This window comes from Ictalurus punctatus, chromosome 24 (genome assembly GCF_001660625.3).
Source record: "Ictalurus punctatus breed USDA103 chromosome 24, Coco_2.0, whole genome shotgun sequence".
NCBI classification, from domain to species: domain Eukaryota; kingdom Metazoa; phylum Chordata; class Actinopteri; order Siluriformes; family Ictaluridae; genus Ictalurus; species Ictalurus punctatus.
Genome location: NC_030439.2, coordinates 7066798 through 7092128, shown reverse-complemented (window position 1 = coordinate 7092128; position 25331 = coordinate 7066798). Strand labels below are relative to the sequence as shown.

At 41.6% G+C, this 25331-nt stretch overlaps 1 protein-coding gene across 2 annotated transcripts in view; it reads right to left on the bottom strand.

Annotated features, from left to right (window-relative positions):
- Nucleotides 1–25331, bottom strand: part of gna12a (guanine nucleotide binding protein (G protein) alpha 12a) — a 40716-nt gene that overhangs the window by 10825 nt on the left and 4560 nt on the right. Inside the window, exons 1-2 of one of the 2 annotated variants that reach the window (XM_053675195.1) lie at nucleotides 20462–23627; nucleotides 17322–17537 (exon numbers count right to left, since the gene is read on the bottom strand). In XM_053675195.1, coding sequence (XP_053531170.1) covers nucleotides 17322–17534 — 213 coding nt within the window. In that variant the 5' untranslated portion in view covers nucleotides 17535–17537; nucleotides 20462–23627. Of the gene's footprint in view, nucleotides 1–17321; nucleotides 17538–20461; nucleotides 23628–25331 lie in introns of those variants that run through there. The other variant, XM_017454596.3, reaches the window with a different exon arrangement.

Genomic DNA, 25331 nt, shown 5'->3' with positions numbered 1-25331 from the left:
AGAATGAATGTTCTGTGACTATGCCAGCTATTTCTCATCAAAACAATACAGATAACTTTGCACAAAAATTGCTCTCTTGACTTTCTTTCACTATTATTGTTAATACACAGATTGCTGATTCACAAGATTATGGAATATGTAGGACAGCCAAGAATACACTATATTGCCAAAAGTTTGTGGACAACTGACCATCACACCCATATGTGCTTGTCGAACATCCCATTCCAGATTTGCTCTTATAATAACCTCCACTCTTCTGGGAAGGCTTTCTACTAGATTTTGGAGCATGGCTGTGGGGGATTTGTGCCCATTCAGCTACAAGAGATTTAGTGAGGTCTGGCAGCAATGTCGAGCGAGGAAGCCATGGGGTGCAGTCTGGGTGTTCAGTGGGGTTGAGGTCAGGGCTCTGTGCAAGACACTCGAGTTCTTCCACTCCAAATCTTGACCTAGCTTTGTGCACAGGGGCATTGTCATGCTGGAACAGGTTTGGGCCTCTTAATTTCAATGAAGTAAAATTGTAATGTTACAACATAGAAAGACATCCTAAACAACTCTGTGCTTCCAACTTTGTGGCAACACATATGGGTGTGATGGTCTGGTGTCCATAAACATTTGACCCTATAGTGTATATGCTGTCTTAAAAAACTGGCTGGATGAAGGCACCTCAGAAGGAACAGTCCTATACAAAATGCTCAAATTCATCATAGATTAACCAGATCTAGATAGGCCAGATAGGAATTTGCATATGCAGACGTGATAGGAAAGGGAATACAAGGTCAATTCAAAACAGTTAGGGGTTAAGGGTTGTAGCACTGATGAACCGTTTCCCAGGTGTAAGTCATTAACTAGTGAATCACTCACGAACCTTGTGACCATGCAGACACCAAACTTCTCTGGCAGAGCCTCATCTGTTTTCTATCGGCAAACCCATTAACTTGTTAGTTCCAGTTTAGCAGTTCAAGAAGTATACCTTAACTTCACCAAAAGGCTTCAGCTCACACAGGTTTAGAGTCCAGCTGTGCTTTGGGCTGACTCATGTGTCTGTCCATCTGTCCAATTTTTCGAACTGCCTGCACTCTTCCATGACAGCTTCATTATGAAATCCCCATCTGGCATTGTTCATCATCAAGCCATAGCACGTACACACACATACACACAACCTCTGCTCTGAATCTCGGGTTGTCGAACATTCAAACGTACTGAGTGAGCATCTCTACTGCAGCTTTCTGACCTCCCTTCTAAGGGCAGAAACACACCGCCCGATTGTACCCGACCGAAACATAGTCACGCTGTCATTTCTATCGCTCCATCTAATCTTTTAGCTTAAATTCAAGCCTGTGCCATTAATACTATTACAGTTCATCACACATTACCCACATGGTGCTGGAGGGCACTCAATGACATCAGGACCACTGAATGGCATGTGAAAAGTGAATAAATAAACAAATAAATGACAAAATCCCTATAGTTTTTATGTAGTCCATTTGGAATACTAAAGACGTGAGTGGGGATGTTGTTCGTTTAGCCTAAAAAACTCATTTCAAATGAGATACTACCATCCTGAACATGCTGTACTACCCACTAATTAGTATGCATAGAGTAAGAAGATACAAATAAAGTTTGAAAAGATGTATCAAACTTTAAGAACTGTTTTATTCAGTTCAGATTTATCTGTATAGCGCTTTTAACAATGGACATTGTCCCAAAGCTGTTTTATGTGTTGTACCATTGTGATGTATTGATAGTGATGTAATAATGCATCATTTGCCAACAAGTGCTCATTTATACAGAGTTCCAGAGTTCTGGGTTAAACATTAGGTTTAACCCAGAGAGTTCAAATATTAAAAAGAGCACACTCTGTCTGTTATATATGCTGGTGGTAAATTGTGCCACTATGGTGTTACCAATATGGTGTTCAAAAATGAGAAACAGTAACCGATGCCAGTATGCGTAGAATAGACAGCTGGTAGTGTACACACTGCGTATAAATTGGCCACGGCGGCTGGGCTCATGTGATTGATTGATTAAACAAAGTCTCTGACTTGAGGACATTGAAAATGATCAACTGGAACATAACGAGCTTTGTGGCAACATCAGAGATAGCATTTTAGGTTGAAATAGAGCTCCAAAGTCGACTAAAATGCCCGTTTTCTGCGGCTTCTTTCTTGGTCAACACAGATTGCAGAGGCACATGGCTGGTGTCATTCAAAGCCGCTGAAGAGCACTTTTTAACTTTTTAATGCAAATGTTCATCCTTGCAATCCAGAGCTATCGGGTCAGTTCTCAAGTGCAGACGATTCCTAGAGATTAAAGCAAAAAAAGGCTTGAAATATTTCACTCTATGTGTAACGAATCTATAATATATGAAAGTTCCACTTTTCCACGATATTCATATTTTTTGAGATGCACTTGTATACCAAAATCTGAAAATTGACCAGTATGCACAAAAAATGCCTTCTGTGTCTCGCCTTAATGTAAACAGTCTGATGCAGTATGTGCTATATGATTGGAGATTTGGTACCCTACCACCTGCCAACCATCGTTCCTCTCAGATGCATTTGGTTTTATTATCAGGGAAGGTGCTTTTAAGATAACTCTATTGTCCCACCATAAAGACATTAACACCAGATAGCCTGAAAGCCCAGGAATATGCATCAGTGACCTACAGCAGCATCTACCATTAATCAACAAAGTCAAAAACAAATTCCTAACCAATCTTCCTGGGCACCTCCTGTCTTATTCCCTTTTCTCTTTCAGTCTGCTTCTCCCAGACTTCCCAGCTCTATCTTATCCTCCCGAGGCCTGTCTAACTGTAGACAGGCCTGGAAACAAGCACTGATGGCTGGAATTAAAACCAGTGAGAGACAGGCAGTCTGAACAAGAGAAAAAACAGACTCCAAAAACAACGAACGATGATATTCCTAACAACAACAAAACATCCAAGGATCCATGAAACACACATTTCTTCTTGTCTACTTAGCTGCTCCCTAGGGTGAGGGTGTTCGTTGAGAAAATAAAACCTACCTGACATGCACTTCACAAGAGCTTATAACTTAATATTAAATGCAAATCCACTTGGATTATCCCTGGACACCTTCTCAACTTGAAATGAGTGGTTAAGTGGAGTCTGTGTTCGAAGGAAGGCATATGGGATTCACGGGTGGGATTACTTATAAAGCCACGCAAAGTCCTTCACTCCTGAGAAATCCCACCTGAATCACTGCAACTTCAATTTAGTGCAAGTTCTACTATTATCCTATGAAAGGCACACACTGAAAGAGCGGGCAGGTGTGGAACGACGGTCTGTTTCCAAACTAGACAAAACTAGTAGCTGTGTGAAATGTACTATAATATGCCCCATACATCTAACCCTATATTACAGCAAAACATCCAGGAAGTTTCTCCATGGTGGTATAGGTTCTACAGTAATACCTACACAATATATAAGATATTTGTAAATCTTATATGGCCTGTATTAGGAAGTGAAAAGCCTCATCATATCTCTCAAAGCTTGGGCAAATACTAGCAATAAAAAATAAATTAAATAGGTTGGTCTAGGCCACAATCTCCAGTCGGAGAATGCCAGGGACATATGAGCCATTTCCAGGACCATATCAAGTTCCAGTGATAGCTTGGGAGTAGTTGGAATCAGTCAAACTATAAAGACCAAGATAGGAGTGGACAGGAAGATATGAGAACGGAAGAGCGCTCTGAAACGAGCTTATGACAGAGGCTGTCTGCAGATAGTAAATGACATGCAACAGAGCTGCACTTAAAGCTCCAGTGACACCTTTCACAGTCACACGTCATTCTGCCCTGTCACTTCCACTGTTCATCTGAGAGAGGGGAGAAAAGTGCTCGTGCAGGACGTGAAGCCCACATAGAACATCCATCCATTTCCCATACTGCTTATCCTGCACAGGGTCGTAGGGCCACCTGAAGTCTATCCCATGAGACTCGGGGCACAAGGCAGGGGACACCCTGAACGGGGTGCCAACCTGTCACAGGGAACAATCACACACACATTCACACACTACGGACAATTTGGAAATGCCAGTCAGCCTTCAACGCATGTCTTTGGACTGGGGGAGGAAACCGGAGGAACCTGGAGGAAGCACCCGAACTACGGGTAGAACATGCAAGCTCCACGCATGCAGGGCAGAGGCAGGGCTCAAACCTCCAACCCCGGAGGTGCAAGGCGAATGTGCTAACCACTAAGCCACTATGCCCCCCCAAAAAAAAAAAAAAAAAAAAAAAAAAAAAACACAGCACAAGGACATTTTGAGAAAATGCAGTGTAAAGTCGCAATGCATCAATATGAAAAGTGTTCTTTCATTCATCTTCAGTTACTGCTTGAGCCTGGTCAGTGGTGGACCTGAGCCAATCTCAGGGTGCAAAGTGGGCGTATTCACCTCGAATCCATCACAGGGCACCATGCGCACACACATTCACACACTTATTCACACATACTGGCAATTTAGTGCAGTATGTCCACCTCCAGTATGTACATGCATGTTTTTAGGACACTGGGAGGAATCCGAGGAATTGTGGACACAGGGAGAACACACAAAACTCCATACAGACAGTAAGCTGAACTCCGGATCAATCCTGGGGCCCTGGATCTGTGAAGAGGGAACGTATGAAAAACTAATTGAGATTAGTTACATTTACACATAATAATTGTTGGCAAGAAGTCCAATTGAACAGGTTCACCTTTCTGAACATTAAAGTAAACATTAACCGCTTTGTAAAATGCCTCAGGGTTTTATTGAACAATGATATTTCAGGGAATTAATTAAAATGCTCATTCATCCAGAACACAGGCTCATTCAAGCCTCCCTAAATATCAGTCAAATCCTTAAATCAACCCAGTTTTGCTCATAAAGAATTGAAGCAATTCTCTGCTGACACTGTTGTAATACCAATCATGCCCAAATAACTTACATCACATTAAAGTGAAAAGTTCAAATACCCAGACACATCTAAAGCAGCCCAAATTTTAACCATGTTCCTCACCCTAAGGCAACGAAATAATACAGACCATATGGGCAGTCCTGAAAAAAACACTAGGTTGCACCTTCTGGCCAGAATAAAATACACCTAATCAATTTCTGAAGGGCCCCAAATAGTCAGAACTGTACAGTAGGTTTGAGGTATACCCCTTTAGCATAGAGACTGCAATAAAACCCTGCTCTCCCACACAAAAGGAAAATTATTTGAAAAATTCAGCATGTTACATAACTGAGGTCCAAATATAGGAAAATGTACAAGTCTACTCAATTCAGGATGGACTGTTTATCCCACGATTTCTTCACTTTCATTAATCACACATCTGGAAATTAGGTTTGGAAATAAACACCAAAAATTCGCTGACTTAGCAAACCGCGAAGAAGACGTTAAGTTCTGAATCCATGAACATTTTTCCGCAGTAATCAATCAAAGATATGAGTTCCAATGATAATAAAAATGTTGCCAGTTTGTACAGTTAATAAGGCTGCTGCATAGATAAAAAGGCTATACCTGAACTGTAAATGGTTGCGCTACGCCAGAGGTATACATATCTATGCCTTTATATTTTAAGCCGATTAAAACATTTAGCAAGACTGGTGCATACTTTGTTATATAACTAATCCCAATATCAGTCATATATCTAATCATATACCTGGACGTCATATACCAGTCATATAACTATACCTAATAATGTTTAGGGATGCATGAATCCTGCTTTCCACGTTTTTGATAATGTGGGAAAGCCCTAAATACTTTGTTAAATATATGTGTGCAACAATTGTTGGCACCCCTATCAGAATAGGAAAATATATTTGAAGTATACTCCCACTGATACTTTACATTTTTTAAGTACATCTGGGTGACTAGGACGAGGAAATTGTTCAACCATGACTTCCTGTTTCACAGGGGTATAAATATGAGGTAACACATAGGCCAAATTCCCTTACTCATTCATCACAATATGAATATAGCTGTGATGTGCGGCAAAAGGTTGTTGAGCTTCACAAAATGGGAAGTGTCTATAAGAAAATAGCACAAGCATTGAAAATGCCCATTTCCACCATCAGGGCAATAATTAAGAAGTTCCAGTCAACTGGAAATGTTATGAATCAACCTGGAAGAGGACGTGTGTCTATATTGTCTCAATGCACTGTGAAGAGGACGGTTCAAGTGGCCAAAATATCTCCAAGGATCACAGCTGGAGAACTGCAGAAGTTAGTTGCGTCTTGGGCTCAGAAAGTCTCCAAAACTACAATCCGAAGTCACCCCTGACTCATATTTACCAAGGGTGCCAATATTAGTGGAGGGCACTGTGTATAAGTCATGTGAAGCAAACCTGCTGAAAGCTTTAAAATAATTAGTGTCCTGTATACCCCAGGATGGTCTGTGCTGTATCAGCCAACATCGCTCGTGCTCATAGGATAAAATACATCAGTGAAATATGATGAATTCATAACTTGATACCGATGCAGCATTCCCTATAAATACTTAGGACCCGATTGGTGCAGTCCCCAGTTTTAGCCCCAGCATTACTTAAGTCAAATAACTTTTTTTGCATTACTTAAGTCACTGTGAAAATAAATCTCAAGATGGTAGAACAATATAAACTAAAAACAAAACCATGACATGTTATAGGCCATGTCATTAGTAGAAGATAAGTAAGACTAGAACTTATGCATATTTGTATTTAAAGATACTTTTATACTTTCCTAAAGAAAGCTTTTCATAAGATAAAAAATCCAACCATCCATCTTCCACATTGCTTATCCTACACAGAGTCACAGGGGAGCCTGGAGCCTATCCCAGGGAACGGAACGTAGGGCACAAGGTGGGAGACACCCTGGACAGGGTGCCAACTCATTGCAGGGCACAATCACACACTATGGGCAATTTAGAGATGCCAATCGGCCTACAGTACATGTCTTTGGAATGGAGGAGGAAACCGGAGTACCTTGAGGAAACCCCTGAAGCACGGAGAGAACATGCAAACTCTGCACACACACGGTGGAGGCAGGATTTGAACCCCAACCCCGGAGATACGAGACAAACATGCTAACCACTAAGCCACCGTAACCCCCAGATAGATAAATAAATAAATAAATGAAGGGCGAACAAATGAACAAACAATAAAGCTACAGATCTACTCAAATATTTAAAACCTGCTCAATATTCATTAATTATATCCATTATCTTACAGTAAAACGTCATAGTCACCAAATTAAACAAAGAAAATTGTTTTTTATAAAAGCCTCTGAAGAAATAAACCTCGTATTTAAGCTCAACCCCTTGCATGACTCTTGAATCTGACTTCCTTTCTCAGCTGTGCTGCTTCCATGTTGCATTGCTGCTTCAGCTGGGAGAACTGTGGTTTGTGATGGGCTCTGCTCCAAAAGACTAGCCTGACTGGGAGAACAGTGGCCTCTGATTGGCCCTCGTTGGATAGGATGGCGTGGCTGGGTGAATACGTCTGGCTGTCTTCCGGGGTGGAGAGTGTTCCTCTCGGCCTGGCCTTGTGTTCACTGGAAGCTAGCGAGGCAACAATGGTCCATTATTTACACGACCTCAGTCACGAGAGAAAAGCGGAGAGGGACGTCCTCTCAGAGCTTACGCCTCACCGAAAACTGCTTATTACGCACACAAACACAAAACCCCACACATAAACACACACATGCTCAAGGACGGATTTCCTTTAATTAAAGAGTGCGATAAAACCAAGCTGAGATTGACTCAGCACACTCGGTTCAAGCAGATTCCACCACATCCTCAGACGCGTAACCTAAACAAAGTTCAGCATATTGACACAAGTGCAGTAGATGAAGAGCCAGCAGTCAAAAGCTGCATAATCAAACAAAACCAAACACCTGCAACGGAGAAGACCTCTGCTGCAAACATGGAACAGTCCGCAAGAGGTGACACAGTCTCCTCAGAAACGGTTGCTGGCTGAAGCATGCACTGTGGCAGTAGTGTCTTGGCTGGATGCAGAGCTCTGAGAGGAGGAGAAATGGTTCTCATGGTGCACCCACACTGGAATGCAAACCCTGCTGCTTATCAGCCGGCTATTTGGAAGAGCTTCAGTTTTCTACTGCGGTACACACACCATCGAACGTGTTCCATTTACTTACTTTGGACTGTCTGTCTAACAGCATCAAACATTTCAATCAAACCCTCTACTTCTGTGAGAAAAGAGATCAGGCCAAGTCTTATCCTGGTCACTAAGACATGAGAGAAGACACGTCAAGCATTTCAAATTCTTTCCCATAACAATGTGGCATACAAAGAAATCCAAACAATCGTGTGCTTCCAGCTTTGTGGTAACAGTTCGGGGAAGGCCCACATACTGTATTGGTGTAATGGTCACACAAACTTTTGCCAATATAGTGCATTCGATCAGATTTACTGCCGTTTTGGTGTTTCCTGAACTATCCGAAAAGTTCGCAGGACATACTTTCAGAATCTATTATGAAGCTGTGAAGCAGTGCTGCAATGAGTCAAAATGGGGTCCTATAAATGGCAGTTCAATTATAACGATTTTATAATAATGATGGAGAATGCTGATTTAAAATGATGAAAAAGGTATACAGTGAACATGCAAGGTAATCTTTTTATTTTTAATTATTATTTTGGAGCTGGGGCACGGTGGATTAGTGGTTAGCACGTTTGCCTCGCACCTCCGATGTTGGGGGTTTAATTTCCGCCTCTACCCTGTGTGCGTGGACTTTGCATGTTCTCTGGGGGTTTCCTCAAAGTACCCTGGTTTCCTCCCCAGTCCAAAGACAAATTTGAGTGGCATTTCCAACTTGACCGTTGTGTGTGAACGTGTGTGCGATTGTGCCCTGCAATGAGTTGCACCACCCTGTCCCCTGCCTCGTGCCCCGAGTTCCCTTGAGATAGGCTCAAGCTCCCTGCGACCCTGTATAGGATAAGTGGTATGGACGGAGGGATATTTTGGAGACCTAAGCAGAGATATGCTGCCCTGTGCACAGCGTGTGGTCTGCATGCGCTTTATGTAGAAATGGCTCTATAATTAGAGGCATTTTTATGAATTTCAGGTCAGATTTCATAGAAATAGAAATATTTATTCATTATATAAAATCTGTGTCAGTGTTACTCAATTCTTTATCCTGATAAATATTAAATTTATCAGTATAGAAAACTGAAATTTGTTTATTTATTTATATTTTTATGCCATATTGCCCATCTCGATCTAATATCGTAATCAGTTTAATGTAGCAATGTTTAGTTTTATGTAATAATTTAAATATATAATAGTTTTCTCTATTTTTTCTAATACGTGTTGACTTATAGATCTGATTTCAGGCTGCCAATGCAACTGCCAGGACTATTTCATCACCCCTATGGTCATCTGGCCCAAACATAGTTGTTGCCAGGGTATAATATTGTACAATTTAACCCCGGCATTTATACAATGTATAATAAAAAATGTTTCGCTTTATTCCTGAGCGGGAATATTTTCAGCCACATCCCTGTGATCACTATCTTTTTATTGGAATGGTGGCTGACACTTAAGCAGTAGTGGGTGTATCTACCTTGGGTTACATGTTTCAAAATAAAATCAGGTTTTCTTTGGGTGTTCTTAAGGTTGAGTAAAACTCGAGTGCCTTCATTTTGTGCGTCTCTGTGTACCTGTATTAACTGTACTAGTGATGGAATGCTTTTGTAAGCTGCAGGCTGTATTTAGATGGGCAGTGGGGTTTCCTCGGATAATAAAAACTAATGCTTTCAGCCACAACGTGAAGACAGGATAAGCCTCGTTGGATTGTCACTTTGGAGAGCCTCTCTGTTTGAGCTAAGCCCCTTGTACTCTCTTCTCACACTCCTCTGTCTGTCTTTCTTTGGCTCTGTATCACTCGATCCTCCTGGCTGCTTTTGCTGGCATGTCTTCTTGCTTTGGTCGATATGAATTTCTACTAACACTCCACAAACATCACATCATCATTGTTTGGTAAGGAGTGGAGACGACAGATGTACGCCTAGTGTGTGATTATGAACCAGGCTGAAACCCTCACCTCGCTTTATGACTCCTGAAGTTCTCAAAGGACAGCTTTAGGTGTCGCATGACTCATTTAATAACTATAGCTAGATTAAAATAGAGGACTCGTGTGGGAAAGGAAATGTCTCCTGTTTAAAGCAAAAGGAATCAGAAGGTTATTTGCTCAAGTAGTACTTCCTTTATTTCTTCCTCTATACGAGCTCATGCTGCCAGCAATCATTATAATGGATTAATAATCTTGATGAAAGCTATGAGTCAAGATTTCTACACGGTGCAAAAAAAAAAAAATCTTCCTTCAGTGCTTGGACCCCTAACAATATTGTATTGTGCTTTTGTTTTTTACCGTTGTTTTTACCATACACTATCAAATCAGACACCTTTGCAAGCCAACAGAGGACAGTTCTGGTTACAGAAAGCATAACGGGTCCACGCTGCTGATCAAAAATGACCGTCTTTGAAATGCCCATTTCATTTCAGCTAAGTAGCTAACTGTGAACTTGGGGTGCTAAGTAAAAAACTTACATCTTTAGCTTGCTAGTATAATATATATATCGATGTAATAAACCTACTCCTAAAGCTGACCTAAAATCTATACCAGGAAACTAGCTAGCTAACATTAGTTTCTTCATGTTCTTACTGAGGAGCTGTGTATAATGGAGATGTTTATCTAGCTTAAAGTTAACTAGCTCAACTTTATTCGGCGTGCAAATGCGTTATAGCATCTCTTACGGCGCCTTGGCTTTCAGTCCTCGATGATGTAACACGACATGTCCACAAGTTGTGAGCACTCGCTAGTATAAATGTTGAATAAATTTCTCAATTATTTATACCCTACTGTATATAAAGCTCTATGTAGTAAATAGTGAATGAGTGCCTGAGGATTCGCTTTCAAACATAGAGCAGGTTTGAACTGGAAGCAGTGACCATATGTTTGGCTGAAGAGGATGTTACTTTAAGTTTAAGTGAAACGAATCATGTCTCTGACTCAAGTCTGACTGTTGTGTGGCTAGAGAAGCAGACACAAAGTTGTTCACTAGTCTGCACAATGGCTGCAGGCCAATGTGGTTTTCTGGAGGTGGCAATGTCAACTTTCAACGAAGCAGAATTACAGACTTCCTGTCCATGAACTCCCCAAAGCCTTCAAGCAAAGCAGCATTCACATCCAATCATAATATAAGTAGAATGCCTTTCCTGGAAATGTGTGCCTAATGATTTTAGCTGTCTAGGGAAATGAATAAGGTCTGTTCGTAAGGGTCTTTTATTTCTTAATGACGGTTCTTCATTGATTTAAAGTTGTTCGATCAAGACTAGCCTTTGAATTTCTTTCATAATTAACAGTGGAATGATATTTAAAGCTCACGAACTATGGCAAGAGAAGCCATTCAGCCCTAATTAGAAGTGAAAGAATGTGAAAGTGAAAACTCTCATTTCTGAATAATTCTTCCCTGAAGTTCATGCAGTAGTGCCACAAATGAAATATTTTAGCTTAGATGGGGTTAAAGACAAAAATGCCACTTCCATTTTCTCATGACTTGTGTTGATGCTTTTATGAAATAAGGATTCTCTCTCTCTCTCTCTCTCTCTCTCTCTCTCTATATATATATATATATATATATATATATATATATATATATATATTATATATATACACACACAACAGGTGCATACCCTTTTTCAATCACAGCGACACTAGCCAATCATGAGCATCAATGAGCCCATGAATGAGAAAGGGGCGGATAGCGCTTTCCTCCCGAATGTATTATGTCACCTGTGATGCAGCACGAGCAGTAGTTAAAAAAATGCAGCTGGTTGGTGCACATTCATGTATTTTGGAGGACGAACATCATAGCTTTCACCTTCTCTGCTTGGGAGCTGTCGTATGATAGGGGAGACCTAACTGATGGGCAGGAATTAGCCAAGACTAAATTATTTTGGCTTCTTTAGGGAGAAAATCAGAGGGGGGGGGGGGTGTTATAATAATAAATAAATAAACAGCGTTTCGCAAAATATTTATTATCTTAATGAATATGTGATAGCAAAAAGGGAAAAAGATTTCACGGTTTATAGGGTTGTCGTCACATACAAGCAATCGGTCCTGTATATTCAGTCCCGCCAGGATTTAGCGATTATTGCAAAATCAAGGAAACTCCGCAATATTTGGAGCTGTTTGCCATTTTAAAAAATAATTACCGCAGATTTTCCACAGATTTGGGCCAAGATGCGTCATGTGACATCATCACAACGCGCGTTCAGCCAAAGCCCTCTTCGATTCACGTGTGTCGAACATGAGTACAGCTAAAAGGTCTGATTTACCAACAAACAGCACTGTGAAAGACCGTGCACAACTATTTCATGCAATTCAAGAAGCACAAAAAACTCCGCAAACTGCATCGCAAATTTTGAAAAGAATCTGCCACCAGAATACTAACACAACCTCTACCATTCACTTCCTGGCTTCATCCTGAAGTCTTGCAATTCCCTTTGTTTGAGTGCATTTCGAGCCTTGTTACAGTCGAGTGCCTTTACGTGTTTCAAACCCTTGTGGCGTTTATTGGATTTGTCTTTGGATTATCCTTTAACCTTGTTGAACCTGACGGTTTGTGTTTCGACATCTGCGCACCTTATCGTATCGGATATTGTGATTACGCTTGGTTTGCTGCATTCTGTAATAAACTCCTTGCTGCAGCTGTGGCTCAGGTGGTAGAGCGGGTTGTCCACTAATCGTAGGTTGGCGGTTCGATTCCCGGCGCACGTGACTCAAGACACTGAACCCCAATTTCTCCCGATGGTAAGTTAGCACCTTGCCTGGCAGCTCTGCTTCCATTGATGTGTGTGTGAATGGGTCAATGAGAACCAGTGTAAAGCGCTTTGTAGAACCGTTAAGGTTTAAAAAATAAATAAATAAAAACAAGAAAGAAAACAAAAGCGCTATATATGTGCGGACCATTTTCCATTCTTGGTCACAGGTCCTTACTCGGCCTCTGAGTCTCCCTTGTTACAGGTTATTTTGTTGAGACTGCAAACACAGTGTGGTACATTAGAAACTTTAAGAGGATAATAACTCATTTGTTACGATAACTAGCATATATTATTACATTGTGTCAAGTATCTCGATATGGGACTGGGCAGCATACTGGAGCTTCCATCTTGTCTAATAAATGTATGATTTGTCCATTTTTGTTACTGAAAAGTTCTCTATTCATGAAATGCACAGCAGGACAGTGTACTGAAACATAAAATAAAATATATATTATACATGATTTAGCAATAACAACCAACTAGCCAAAGACATGCCAAAAAGATAATGAAATCTGATTTCAAGAAGAAGAAGAAGAAAAAAAAAAAAATCAGCATGCACACAAGCACAGTCTTGTCCATTAAAAGAGAAACATTAAAAGCAGAAATAACGGCCTCAGCTCTGGCTGATTAAAAGGTTGTGCGAGTTGTGCAGTCCAACAGCGTGACTGAACACTGTAACATCCTCCCACTCAATGTGCCCCAGACTGTTCCCATAACAAGAAAGCCCTCACACAGCAGAATGGGAGAACAAAACAAAGCGCTGTCAGTACTCTGACCCAACTTCACCACTACACACCATGCCATTAACAGATTCAGTTCCTTCACACAAAACACGGGGTTTATTCCAACGCTGAAGACGTCATTAAGTTATTATTAATGCACTTCACGTACATAATAACTGTTGAAGGAAGACGTTGACCCTTGTATACAGCCACAAAGAACAGGAAGGCAAAAGTTTAGTCCCTCGGGGTGTAATATGAAATGTAAAAGAAAAAAAAAAGAAAAAAATACAGAGCATAAATCATGCTAGCAATACTAGAACAATAGAACAGTTCATCTCTGTTCAGGCATGATTTAAGTAAGATAAAACCAAAAAGAACACGAAAAAAATGAATTTTAAGTCACTGTCTTAAGACACGTATACTGCCTGCAAATGTACAACGCCATGGAAAAAGTATTTCCCCCCCTCCTGATTTCCTCTGTTTTAGCATATTTGTCACACAAAATGGTTTCAGATCCTCATATAAAAAATGCAATATAAGACAAAGTGAACACGAGGAGACGCAAAATAGTTATAAAATGATCGTTCTGTGTACTGAAGGGGGAAAAAAAAAAACCCTATATGACCCGTGTGAAAAAGTAAACTTAATAACTTCTTGTGCAATCTTTAACAGCAACAACCGCAACCAAATGCTTATGATAACTGGAGATAAGTGTGGAAAAGTTTTGGCACACTCGACTCGATCGTTGTCTTACTGCATAGCCCAATTGCACTAGACCGCTTGAAGGTCTTCTAGTAAAGAGCAGAGTTCTGTTAATTATGGAAAATCCTACATCGTGAAGCAGCAAAGCATCCCCACACCGCCACACTACCTCCACCATGTTTGACTGTATGATATTATTATTGTGGAATGCTCTGTTAGCTTTACGCCTGATGTAACGGGACCCATGCCTTCCAAAATGTTCCACTTTTGACTGACCAGTCTACAGAACATTATTCCGAAAGACTTTTTTTTTTTTTTTTGCCAACTCTTAGTTGAGCCTTTATGTTCCTCTTTTGTTTCAGCTGTGTTTTTTTTGTTTTGTTTGTTTGTTTGTTTTTTTGCTCTGTCTCTTTCTAATAGTGGAATCAAGAACACTGACCTTATCTGAGACGAGCAAGATCTTTATGATGTTCATCTGGGTTATTTTGTGACTTCCTGGATGATTTGTCGCTGCTCTCTTGGAGGAATTTCGGTAGGCTGGACACTTCTGGGAAGATTCAACACTGTTCCAAGCTTCCTCCATTTGGAGATAACGGCTCTCAGTCTGGCTCACTGGAATCCCAGAGCATTAGAAATGGCTTTGTAACCCTTTCCAGACTGATATACTTCAATTATGTTCTGTCAAATCTCTTCTGGAATTTCCACCGCATAGTTTCACTTAATATTGCTGCAAATGTTCTGCCTGTTCTGTTTATGTTTAGATTCAACAGGGTTGGCAATAATCAAGTCTGGACACGCTTAGTCGAACTCCACCCAATTATCAATTCAACATGGATAACTGTTTGCTTAAGTAACTTACGAGGGTTACTTTTTCGCACAGGGCCAGTTGGTGTTAGATAACTTCTTTATACTTTGCGGTTACCTCAGGTTGTCTTTGCCTTGTATTCAATTTTTGTTTGAAGCTCTGAAACAAATAAATGTGATAAATATGCACAAAATAGAAGAAATCAGGAAAATACTTTTTCACAGCACTGTAAATGTTCTGAGACGGCTGTGTTAAAGACGGCGGTTAATCAGTCAGTACCTGACCCTAAATCAATTCTGTCCAAAGCAGATTAAAGCAAATTGTCAGATCAGATGGAAATGTGATCCTTTCCAGTCTTATTTCATTTGTGTGCAGTGGATGTGACAGATCAGTGATGACAAGTATGAGAATAACAAGCATATTAGTGAAATGATTAGACGGTGCGAGCCGTGTCAAATATTTCCCTTCATTATAAGGGTTTGATATGCACATCACCAAGCAAAGGCCATTCTCTGGTCATCCATGCATTGCCAGTATGCTCTCAGAACTCTCGGTAACAAGCAATTACGGTTGCTTCCTTCCATCGAAGAAGGTATTGTTTGAAGCTGTTCACTCAATGATCTTTTTTTTACTTTTATTTAATGTCTCTGTTACAATGAGGCAGTAGAGTCGAACATAGTTACACAGCTTTGCATGGCTACAGGGGTTAAAGTTAGCCAAGAGATTTTTCTCATTGGCCTCCATTCTGCTCCACTGACCTAGTTTTGTAATGGTGAATAATTCAGAATTATCTAGAGGATGGCAGAGGCATGTATGCCACTTCTACTATCCAGAAAAAGCAAGTAAACATCACGAAGCGCCATGCTGTTATAGAAAAATAATGTGTTGGTGTGATGCAGAGATTCCATCGTAAAGTTGATCATTTTCCTAGATCGACATGTCCCAAAGTTTTTTTTATTCCTCTTATAACCACAGCAGTTTCCCAGCGATTACAATTTTTCACATTTATTAAAAAACAACACATAATGTTTGTCCATTTATTAACAAAGTTAGTGTTGTGTAACGTCCGCAAAGCAAGTTACTCCCTGTTATGTCGTTCCATCGCCAGGCTCTCTTTTGCTTTCTCTTGCAGTTTGTAACGTTAACGAGAAACCAAAAAGACCTACGTTCTGAAGACTTTCCTGTGGTGGGAAACCTAAAGGATCAGCTTTACCCGTGACAAAAATTGCACAGACACTGGCGACTCTTTCCAAAAAGAAACTTTTGAATGCATTTACGTAGCGCGTCCTCCGTAGGAGTCCCCGTGTTAGTCCGTTCTATAGAAACGATACAGTATTAAAACAAGTGTATTAATTTAATCCTGTGGTTTTCCTTGCAGCTGGAACTACTGATAGAGCCGTGCTGTTATAAATAAAATTAATCACCACCTTCTGACTAATCAGAGACTATATAACTAGGTGTGCGCTGACATATCCATCTTCCCTTTAGTGAGCTTTCTTAATACTAAATATCTACTACTGAAAGGCTTATATTATGCAAACAAATAATCTACAGTGTCGCTTCTTTTGTAGTATGTTCTTACCATCAGATTTAACTCGTCATCATTTACCATCAAAGACACTTGATTGTATATGACAAAGAGTCATTTCTTTTCCCTCATGGCCAAGTGCGTGAAAGTTTTAGATGTTTACGATGTGTATAAAAAAGGCAAATAATGCACCGAAAGCTCAGTTCTCACCATGTGAAGTTTTGTATATAATGCTGCCTTCGAGGCGAAGTTGCAACTTGTAGTTCCCCGCCGACAACTAGTAAAAACCACCGAAAGCACCCCCTCAACTTGCAATTTCAACTCGTCAACTTGGGGTAGTCTTCTCAAGTACCGGTTCCTTCTCCGTTTACAGAGTAAAGTCTAATCAACATGTGGACAGTGTAAAGTTCCCTTTCTCTACTTTTGAACGAGTTTGTAACAGTATTGGCTTTAGATCAATAACTATACAGACACGGTATTGGGTTAAGTCTATAACGTTAACCATACTAATCATTGTTTTGTAAAGGTAGTTGTTTTTAAATCACAGCGTATAGCTTTAAGTATCTGCTTTTTCAGTACAATAAAGAACACAAAGACAGACATAAATAATCTGCACTGACACACCTTCAGGCTTGAGTTCATAATTTATAAGCACCCAGTTTCAAAAAGCATTCGTGATCATGATGTGTGTGTGTGTTACTCAGAGGCCAGGCCCAGTAGCACCCTCAGATGGAAGTTACTCACCAGCTGGAATTCGCTCCTGCGCCCGTAGGCCTCCTGGATGCCCGAGTCACCCCAGAGTGCCTGGAGGGCAGGTACATACAGCTGGAAAGTACAGGGCTCCACCGGCATCCCTGCCTTGTTCTCGAACGACATAACAAACATGCCATGCTTCTCATTTTCCGAGTTCTGCCAGGGTACCTTGAGCTTGTCCCGGGCATCCACCAACACCCTCATGCCCTGAAAGAGACCAAAAGGCAAAGAACGTGAGAGAGGGAAACATTTCTAATGCATAAGTCATTGATGAGTCATGCCTTGCTCGTTCTGGACACAGTGGCCTCAGCTTCTGCAATAAAAACTGCTTTGACCCGGTGCTGAGAATGTGAGTGAACTTTGGACTACAGTACAGCTTCATTCCCAGAAACTGCACTGAAATCATTACTCTGGAGGCAAGATGCCCACTGTAATGTAATACATACTGAACCCTTTAAGGAAAATTTCGGCATACAACTAGTATTTACTATGCTATTTATCAGTACTATGTAGTGTTTTGGAGCACAGTATGGCGTCACTCAGCCTGAGGGCTTTGGCAGAATTCGCCATTTTGTCCACATCCATCAATGTGTTGTCACTGCGATACCCAGCACGCAATCAATGAGAGTTCTCACCGCAAGCAACCGGAGATTTGCACATACAACGATTCTGTCGAAGCACTGTTCTTCACTTCTCTAAAAAAAAAAGTGTTTGTGACTATTTACCGGTGTGCAGCAGTCCTTCGGACCTAAAGCCCACATGTGATCAGCACGAGATTCTAAAGAAAACAATCTTACTTTCACATGTTAAACACAAAAACTGACAACTACAATAAGGTCAAAGCAGATACAATTTGATTCTCACATATACTCATATACATATACCCACAAAGTGCCATTTAAACAGCATATTTATACCATGAGCTCCTTTTGCCAAAAAAAAATTAAATAACGGAAAATATAAATGCGTAATTCTAAACTCTCAATGTAGCGTCCATCATTGGTTGGGCTTATCGCATTGTAACATTATTGTTGATAAATATATCCAGGTACAAACATGCTTTAATTACTCGCTTTGGTTTAGTTAAGATTGTCATGGAATTAAATCTAGGCCAGAAATACACAACGAGAGAGAAGAAAAACACTCTGAAACTGAAAACGGTGAACTCAGAGACAGAAATGTAACACGGTCTTCAAATAAACAGCGTTCTTCGTCAACAGTTTTTGTTAAAAGTTTCCTTTCTGTAAATCACGGTTTACGAATGCGCTGCCAGAGTTTTCATTTATGCTTTCAAACTTTTCGTTTACGCTCCGCAAGTTTACATTTGAGATTCTAGTACAAACCTCTTGTGTGGGAGGGGCTAAACAGCGATCGACTCTCATTGGCTAGTGAGATTTGGATCGGGAAAGCTTAGAAAACGGTTACTTACGCACGCTGTTTATTTAAATTTTTACCACAGAGTTAATCGTTTTCTGTTTCAGAGTGTTTTTCTTCAGTACTGTTGGCACAAGTTTAATTCCATAGAGTGCTAGGTCTGGTGACACATGCACGGTTCGATATCAGTTCGCAGTAAAGACATGCGTTGTAAACTGATTGGCGTTTCCAAATGGTCCGTATTGTATAAATGGGTGTGCGAATGCGTGTGAGATTGTGCCCTGTGATGGGTTGGCACCTCATCTCTCGTGCCCCGAGTTCCCTGGGACAGGCTCCAGGCTCGGCCGCAATCCGACGAGCGGTACAGAAAATGGATGGATGGATGGACACGGAGCAAAAAATCCAAACAGCCGACTCTCAAAGATCCATCAAAATGTACTTGTGTACATGAAGTGTCACAAATAGCAGCCAAGTTAATGCATAAATGATTTGTAGGTATGTTTACAACAGCTGTATGAAGGGGTAATTTTTAAAAAAATGAGGAAATATGATAGCCCCAATTCTAAACATTTCTATAAATAAACCAAGTCACCAACTTTCTTTAAACTTTGTTGAACTTTGTTTAAGAATTCATTTGTACAGTCAAAGACAGTTATTCACCAGTGATGTATCCCACCCAGGCTTCCTGTCTGTACAGTAAAAGGCATGTGTTGGGCCAAAAGGAAGAGTGTTCAGTCCCAAATACAACACCGAGCTCCTCTACTCAAATCCCTGCACTGGAATCTGGAATCCAAAAAAAAAAAAAAAAAAAAAAAATGTCAAAAGACCTCTATCGACTTCTCTCAATTACTATTGCAGCACCATCCACAAAGTCAACTTCTTCCTTCCAGCAAAACTGACACCTTTCTTCTGCACCATACCAAGAATAACATCTTGAAAATTCAAGTCCCATAAGGAGGACTCTATTTCTTTCCTTTTAAATCTACATCAACAACAGCGTGGCTCAGATATGGCGGGTGTAGCCGCATGGGACCGTGATTAGAGCGCTCTGCCAGCTTGTGTCTGGGAAGAGAAGACCTGCTAAATACTACTGGGATATCTGCTTCATCGAATATGAGACAGGATGTGCCCCACGCCATTCCTTGAGTCGCCAAGGGTTCATGGGGGCATGGAGCGATATTTACAAAGCCTTTTTTCTGCCATACACACATATAAGGGATCTGTGTAGTAGCCCGAGGCAGACAAACTGTAAAACACATAAACCAGGAGGTAGCTACAGGAAATGAATGTGGTACAGAACTCCCTAGTGTCCTGTCGATAAAGTAAGCAGTTCATGTTTAAGGTCTGACTGCTGACACCGTTTAAATACTCTTAATGAGAAACTAGTACACAGCACTGCCCGTCGCAGCATCTTCCTCCTAGACCTGCCCCCCCCCTTCTTCCCGCCCCTTTCCAAATGCCAAACCCACTCATTCATGACCTTTCACCCACTTCCGCCAGGCGCTATCTGGGAAAGGACACGTCCCCTGTCCTCTTGGACTGCCTCTGCCGACACAACCACAGTGAGAAGAAAGAAGGAGAGATGGAAAAACAGAGAAGATACCGAGCGAGAGAGAAAGCGAGAGAGAGAGAGAGAGAGAGAGAGAGGGAGAGAAGGCTGCTTTATCACAGTGTAGAGGTCAGTTACAGGGCTTCCAATCACTCTCCGAGTCATGGCACTGTCCCAAAAATAGCTCCAAAAACCATCAAAACCTCACCTCACCACAAGTGGAGCTCCTAGTGTTTCTGAAAACCCCCAGCAAAACAAGTCTCCACCGCTCGTTTGAAACGGCATCCGTCGAGTTTGACTTTTAGACCGTTGTTTTGGAAATACTTCACTGAAACACTACTACAGCTCCATCCCTCCATTTTGCTCCGACTGTAAAAAGCCCACACCAGACACTGTGTGATACGCTCTACGGAGGAGTCTTTGACGGGGTTTTTTTGGTGAATGGGGAATTCCCCTCTGTGCAGTAGAAAGCAAAAGACATGCACCATGTGCCTAATGACCGCTGACCCGAGTTCTTTCAAAAAGTCGTACTTATAATTTGCAATGCAATTAGTGGCTGCAGTGTAAGCAGATTAGCGGCAAAACGGAGCAGCTGCTCTTAGTTTCCCTGCCTCTGAGTAACCGCAGCTCAAATCAATGACTCCCTACTCATGAACAAACTGCCTACATGGAAGGGTCCTCTGGCCCCAAAGCAAAGGAAATCTCAAATTTATCACACAGGAAGATGGGTCTGAAATACGTGGCTCCCAGTGGTCACCCATCGAGCCACTTCCTGCATCCTCCCCCATAAGATTCTTGTGGGCTGAGGAAGAATGCAGTCCTCTCTAGACAGGGGACGACATAGTTGTTGTAGAAAAACATGCACGGTCACTCAACTGACAAGTTCAGTTACATTCAGGACAAGTTTGATGTAGGGCAAGTAAAGATATGACATAAGGAGTAAAGCCGTGAGACGGTTACTTCCACTTCTTCAGTCATGTCTGACTTCTGATCTCTGAAAGGAAAATGACTTGAATGTATAACACACTCCCCTTTTCTAAATAGAAATCCACATTCCACAGTTGCGACCCTGTTTCTCCAGGACTACCGCTGCCTGAAAACAGAGGTTATCCATTGTCCTCTCATTCCAAAACAAGACATTCCTTGCCCCAACAGAATGCCATAAATGTTTTCTCAGGCTTGTAGTAAACAGAGGAAGCATAGCTCTACTTTTTCCTCCACTCTTTCACAGCAATGCACCGAGATGAAGACTTGTGTGGTACGGCTGCGGACTATCTGGCAGGCACAGAGGTGTTGGGGCAACCGAGGTTAGATCTAATCGATGAGCAGATAGAAGTCAGAGTCAGGTCACTGTTTAGAAGCATCCAATAAAAGAACTTCCTCCAGGGACAGAGTAAGGCCTTGTCCAGGCTGCAGATAGGTGACTGCTGATAAGAACGTGTTTTCCCAGCATGACACAATAGATATTTTAAACCTTTGTGCACTAAAACGTTGACGATGCACGCTGAAGCTCAGGCCTGGACAATGCGCTGGAATGTTGTTTAGAATAATGGATGACATTTTTGCTGGTGTAAAAAGCCAGCTGTACAGTGTCAAAGGAAACAGAAGGATAATATCGAGCATCCCAGGTGGCTTTGGCAGACAGAAAGAGAGAAAGAGCGAGAAAAGCTGGACCTCTGCCTCTATAATGCTGCTGAACTGAAGATAATGCTATCTACCAAACGACCAACAGTACGGGCAAGCATGTGGGCTTTACACACACTGTAATTACTGTGGAGGTTTGTCTTTTTTCATTTTTCTGATCCTGAAATGAGCCAAAGAAAGAAAACGGAGCATTCCGAAGTATAAACATGTGTTTTTATACTATCCTGTTTAACACACAACAATATTACACAGTCATTATGAACAGTGCTCAGCAGGGGTAGGTGTAGGTTGATGATACACAGATAATGGGATAATGACAGTGTTCAGCTTCCTGTCTGTGTGTGAGGAAAGACATTTCCTCTAGCTGTGGAGCTGAAAGCTCTGGCACTCATAGCTCTCTGACACTATCAGTGTGGAGCCATCCTACTCCGACCTTGACTAGGGCACTGGCAAACCCCCTCCTTTCACCAGGCCAAAAACACTCACGCAACTCCTAAGACCTAAAAAGGCACTTCTCGGTTTCACACCATTAATCCTGTAGAGACGTTTACCTTACTGACGGAGGCCTTGTTTGACTCAATCTAGCTGACGCTGCCAGATCGACTGTCTCGTCCTCTCTCACAAACACAACCCTCAGAAGGGATTCTTTCTCCCGTCAGGAGCATTTTCTGACAGCTATTAGCTGTTTATACTGTGAGGTGTTGGCACCTCACTGCGCGGAAATAGACTGAACTACTGGGAGATTATTTACGTATTTACATTTTTTTTTTTCTTCAGAGTCATTTAGCCATTTAGCGATATTAAAGGAGCCATTAGTGCCAGCACACATGTTCTACTGCTATCTCAGAGGTTGTGGGTCAGTTATATCAAATCCCTTGCATAACTGAATGTCAGCTACCGTTTAACGTTTAATCATTAATGCTATAAATAAGACCATTTGATCGGTTATGGTTTGTTTCATACTTTGTTCGACATCTTTTGACTTGAAGCAGAGATCAAGCGCATACCTCTCTGTGTAGTCATCTTTAAACATTCTGCTTCAGTGATCGACTTTTCTTTAAACAAGCCTAGAAGTCAGTTCAGTAATCAGACTAGATGCGGGTAAATAAAACAAAGAGTCTCTTATCCCCTTTCTGAGTTAACGTCTCTCTGCCTGAAGCTAGTCTCTGGTCTGATGAGCTGCCTTCAGCTAAATAAGTTACATAAATGCATGTGATTGGATAAACCGTCAACAAACGATCTGCTACAGAAGCCAGGCACTGGTTAATATTTCGAAAACAAACGGTCTAATGGTGACAAAAACTCCCTCTGGTTTTACACAGATTTGAAAACCGTAGATCACACGAGAGCTGAATTTGCGTCCTCGCCGTGACTGTGCCGATATGCAGCGCAGGAAACACGATACAGTTCACAATGCTGTATACCGTCGTGCTAAATAGTGCTTCGCTATAGGAAGTGACAAATAGAGAGCCATTTTGACGGCTAAGTATTTAGTATGGTAGTATACAATTTTGGACCACAGTAAGTTAACACTAGCTAGCAAACGCTAAATGAGTGATAAAAGTCAAATCATTTCATTTATACCCCATAGCTCCATAATCCGGTGGGAATTTAGGTTTCTCTTATACTCTTTGTTTCCATCAAGAATACATTGAGAACACACATGGGCCAGTATGGCTGCAAATTTTTGATATAGCTGGGGTTTCCTGACATTTAGACAGCTCTCTGCTCAGGTCTGGGACAGTACCCATCCATCCACCCATCCATCCACCCATCCATCGACCCATCCATCCACCCATCCATCCACCCACCCATCCACCCACCCATCCACCCACCCATCCATCCATCCATCCATCCATCCATCCAGCCATCCATCCATCCACCCATCCATCAATCCAGCCATCCATCCATCCAGCCACCCATCCAGCCACCCATCCATCCATCCATCCATCCATCCAGCCATCCATCCATCCACCCATCCATCAATCCAGCCATCCATCCATCCAGCCACCCATCCAGCCACCCATCCATCCATCCATCCATCCATTTTCCATACCGGTTATCCTACACAGGGTCACAGGGGAGTCTGGAACTTATTTCAAGGAACGTAGGGCACAAGGCAGGGGACACCCTGGACAGGGTACCAACCCATCGCAGGGCACAATTGCACACACATTCACACACTACAGACAATTTGGAAAATGCCAATCAGTCTACCACGCATGTCTTTGGAGTAGGGGAGGAGACCGGAGTACCTGTGAAAACCCCCCGAAGTACGGTGAGGGCATGCAAACTTTTTAGAGTAAAAATCCCCTTCCTAGAGCTGACTGAGATATCTAAGACTAAAGAATGTAAGGGTAAGGACAATACAAAGAACATGCAGTGCATGGGAATATAGGACTGGACACCAAATAAAAGCATCGTTCTGTATATCTGACTCCCCGTTTCATAATAACGTACTGTGCTATCATCGCTCGCCTATCACCCCGTGCCTCAAATGCTTTGCTGCAAATAAACCGGGTTGACCTCAGCGCTTCCTGTGTCTGCGAGGCAACAGAACTGTCTCCCAGGGTCCCGTCCACAAAGAGAGCTCAGTTTCAGCTCTCTGCTCCCCGGATCCTCTACAGAGGACTGGCAGGAGGATCTGATCACAATCAGCCTCGGTCCAAAAGTGTGATGCTTTTAGCTCTGCTCATTCTGGACGATTGCAGGGGAAATCGTTTGTTATATGAGGGATCCGTTTCAGACACCCTGACCTGCCCAGGCACAGATTTGGTTTGTCCAAAAATGCTAAGATGACTAACTATAAAGTGAGACTTCACCGATACAGATTGTTTCAGATTGAGTACTGGGGTATGTTTTTGGCATGTGATACTGATACTGAAATTAGGAACCAACTTATTATTCATCAATAACAGATGTCATGCACCAGTTTCGTTTTTAGTTTAGTTCTGTTTAGGTTTCCCCGGTTTACATAGCGGCCATGAAAAGCACACATCCATGTTCACGCACTTGGACTACTAGGCTTGTTCTTTATCGTAATAGCTGGTAACTGAGCATTCTTACGAGTATGAGTAAATGAGCATGCAGCCTTCCGATACACATTACCGATATCGTTATCGATGCATCTCTACGATAAGGAAAAGACAACAGGGAGCCATTAGCATGATTTCATTTGAATAATACTGCTAATCCCTCACTATTTTCAGAATGTTTATTCCAATAATAAACCTGTACAGTGTATGTGTGCTCGTTCTGCCGAAACATAAACAACATATAACCTACAGAATTAACTAGCCGCCTCACGTTAACTAGCTAGCTAAAATATAAGCACTGGTTGAAGGGAAAATGGTCGATCCACTGTAAAATCTCACAGCACGCTGCATGCACCAGACCACAGGTTGAATATAAGGGCTTTCCTGAGTCTCTGCGCA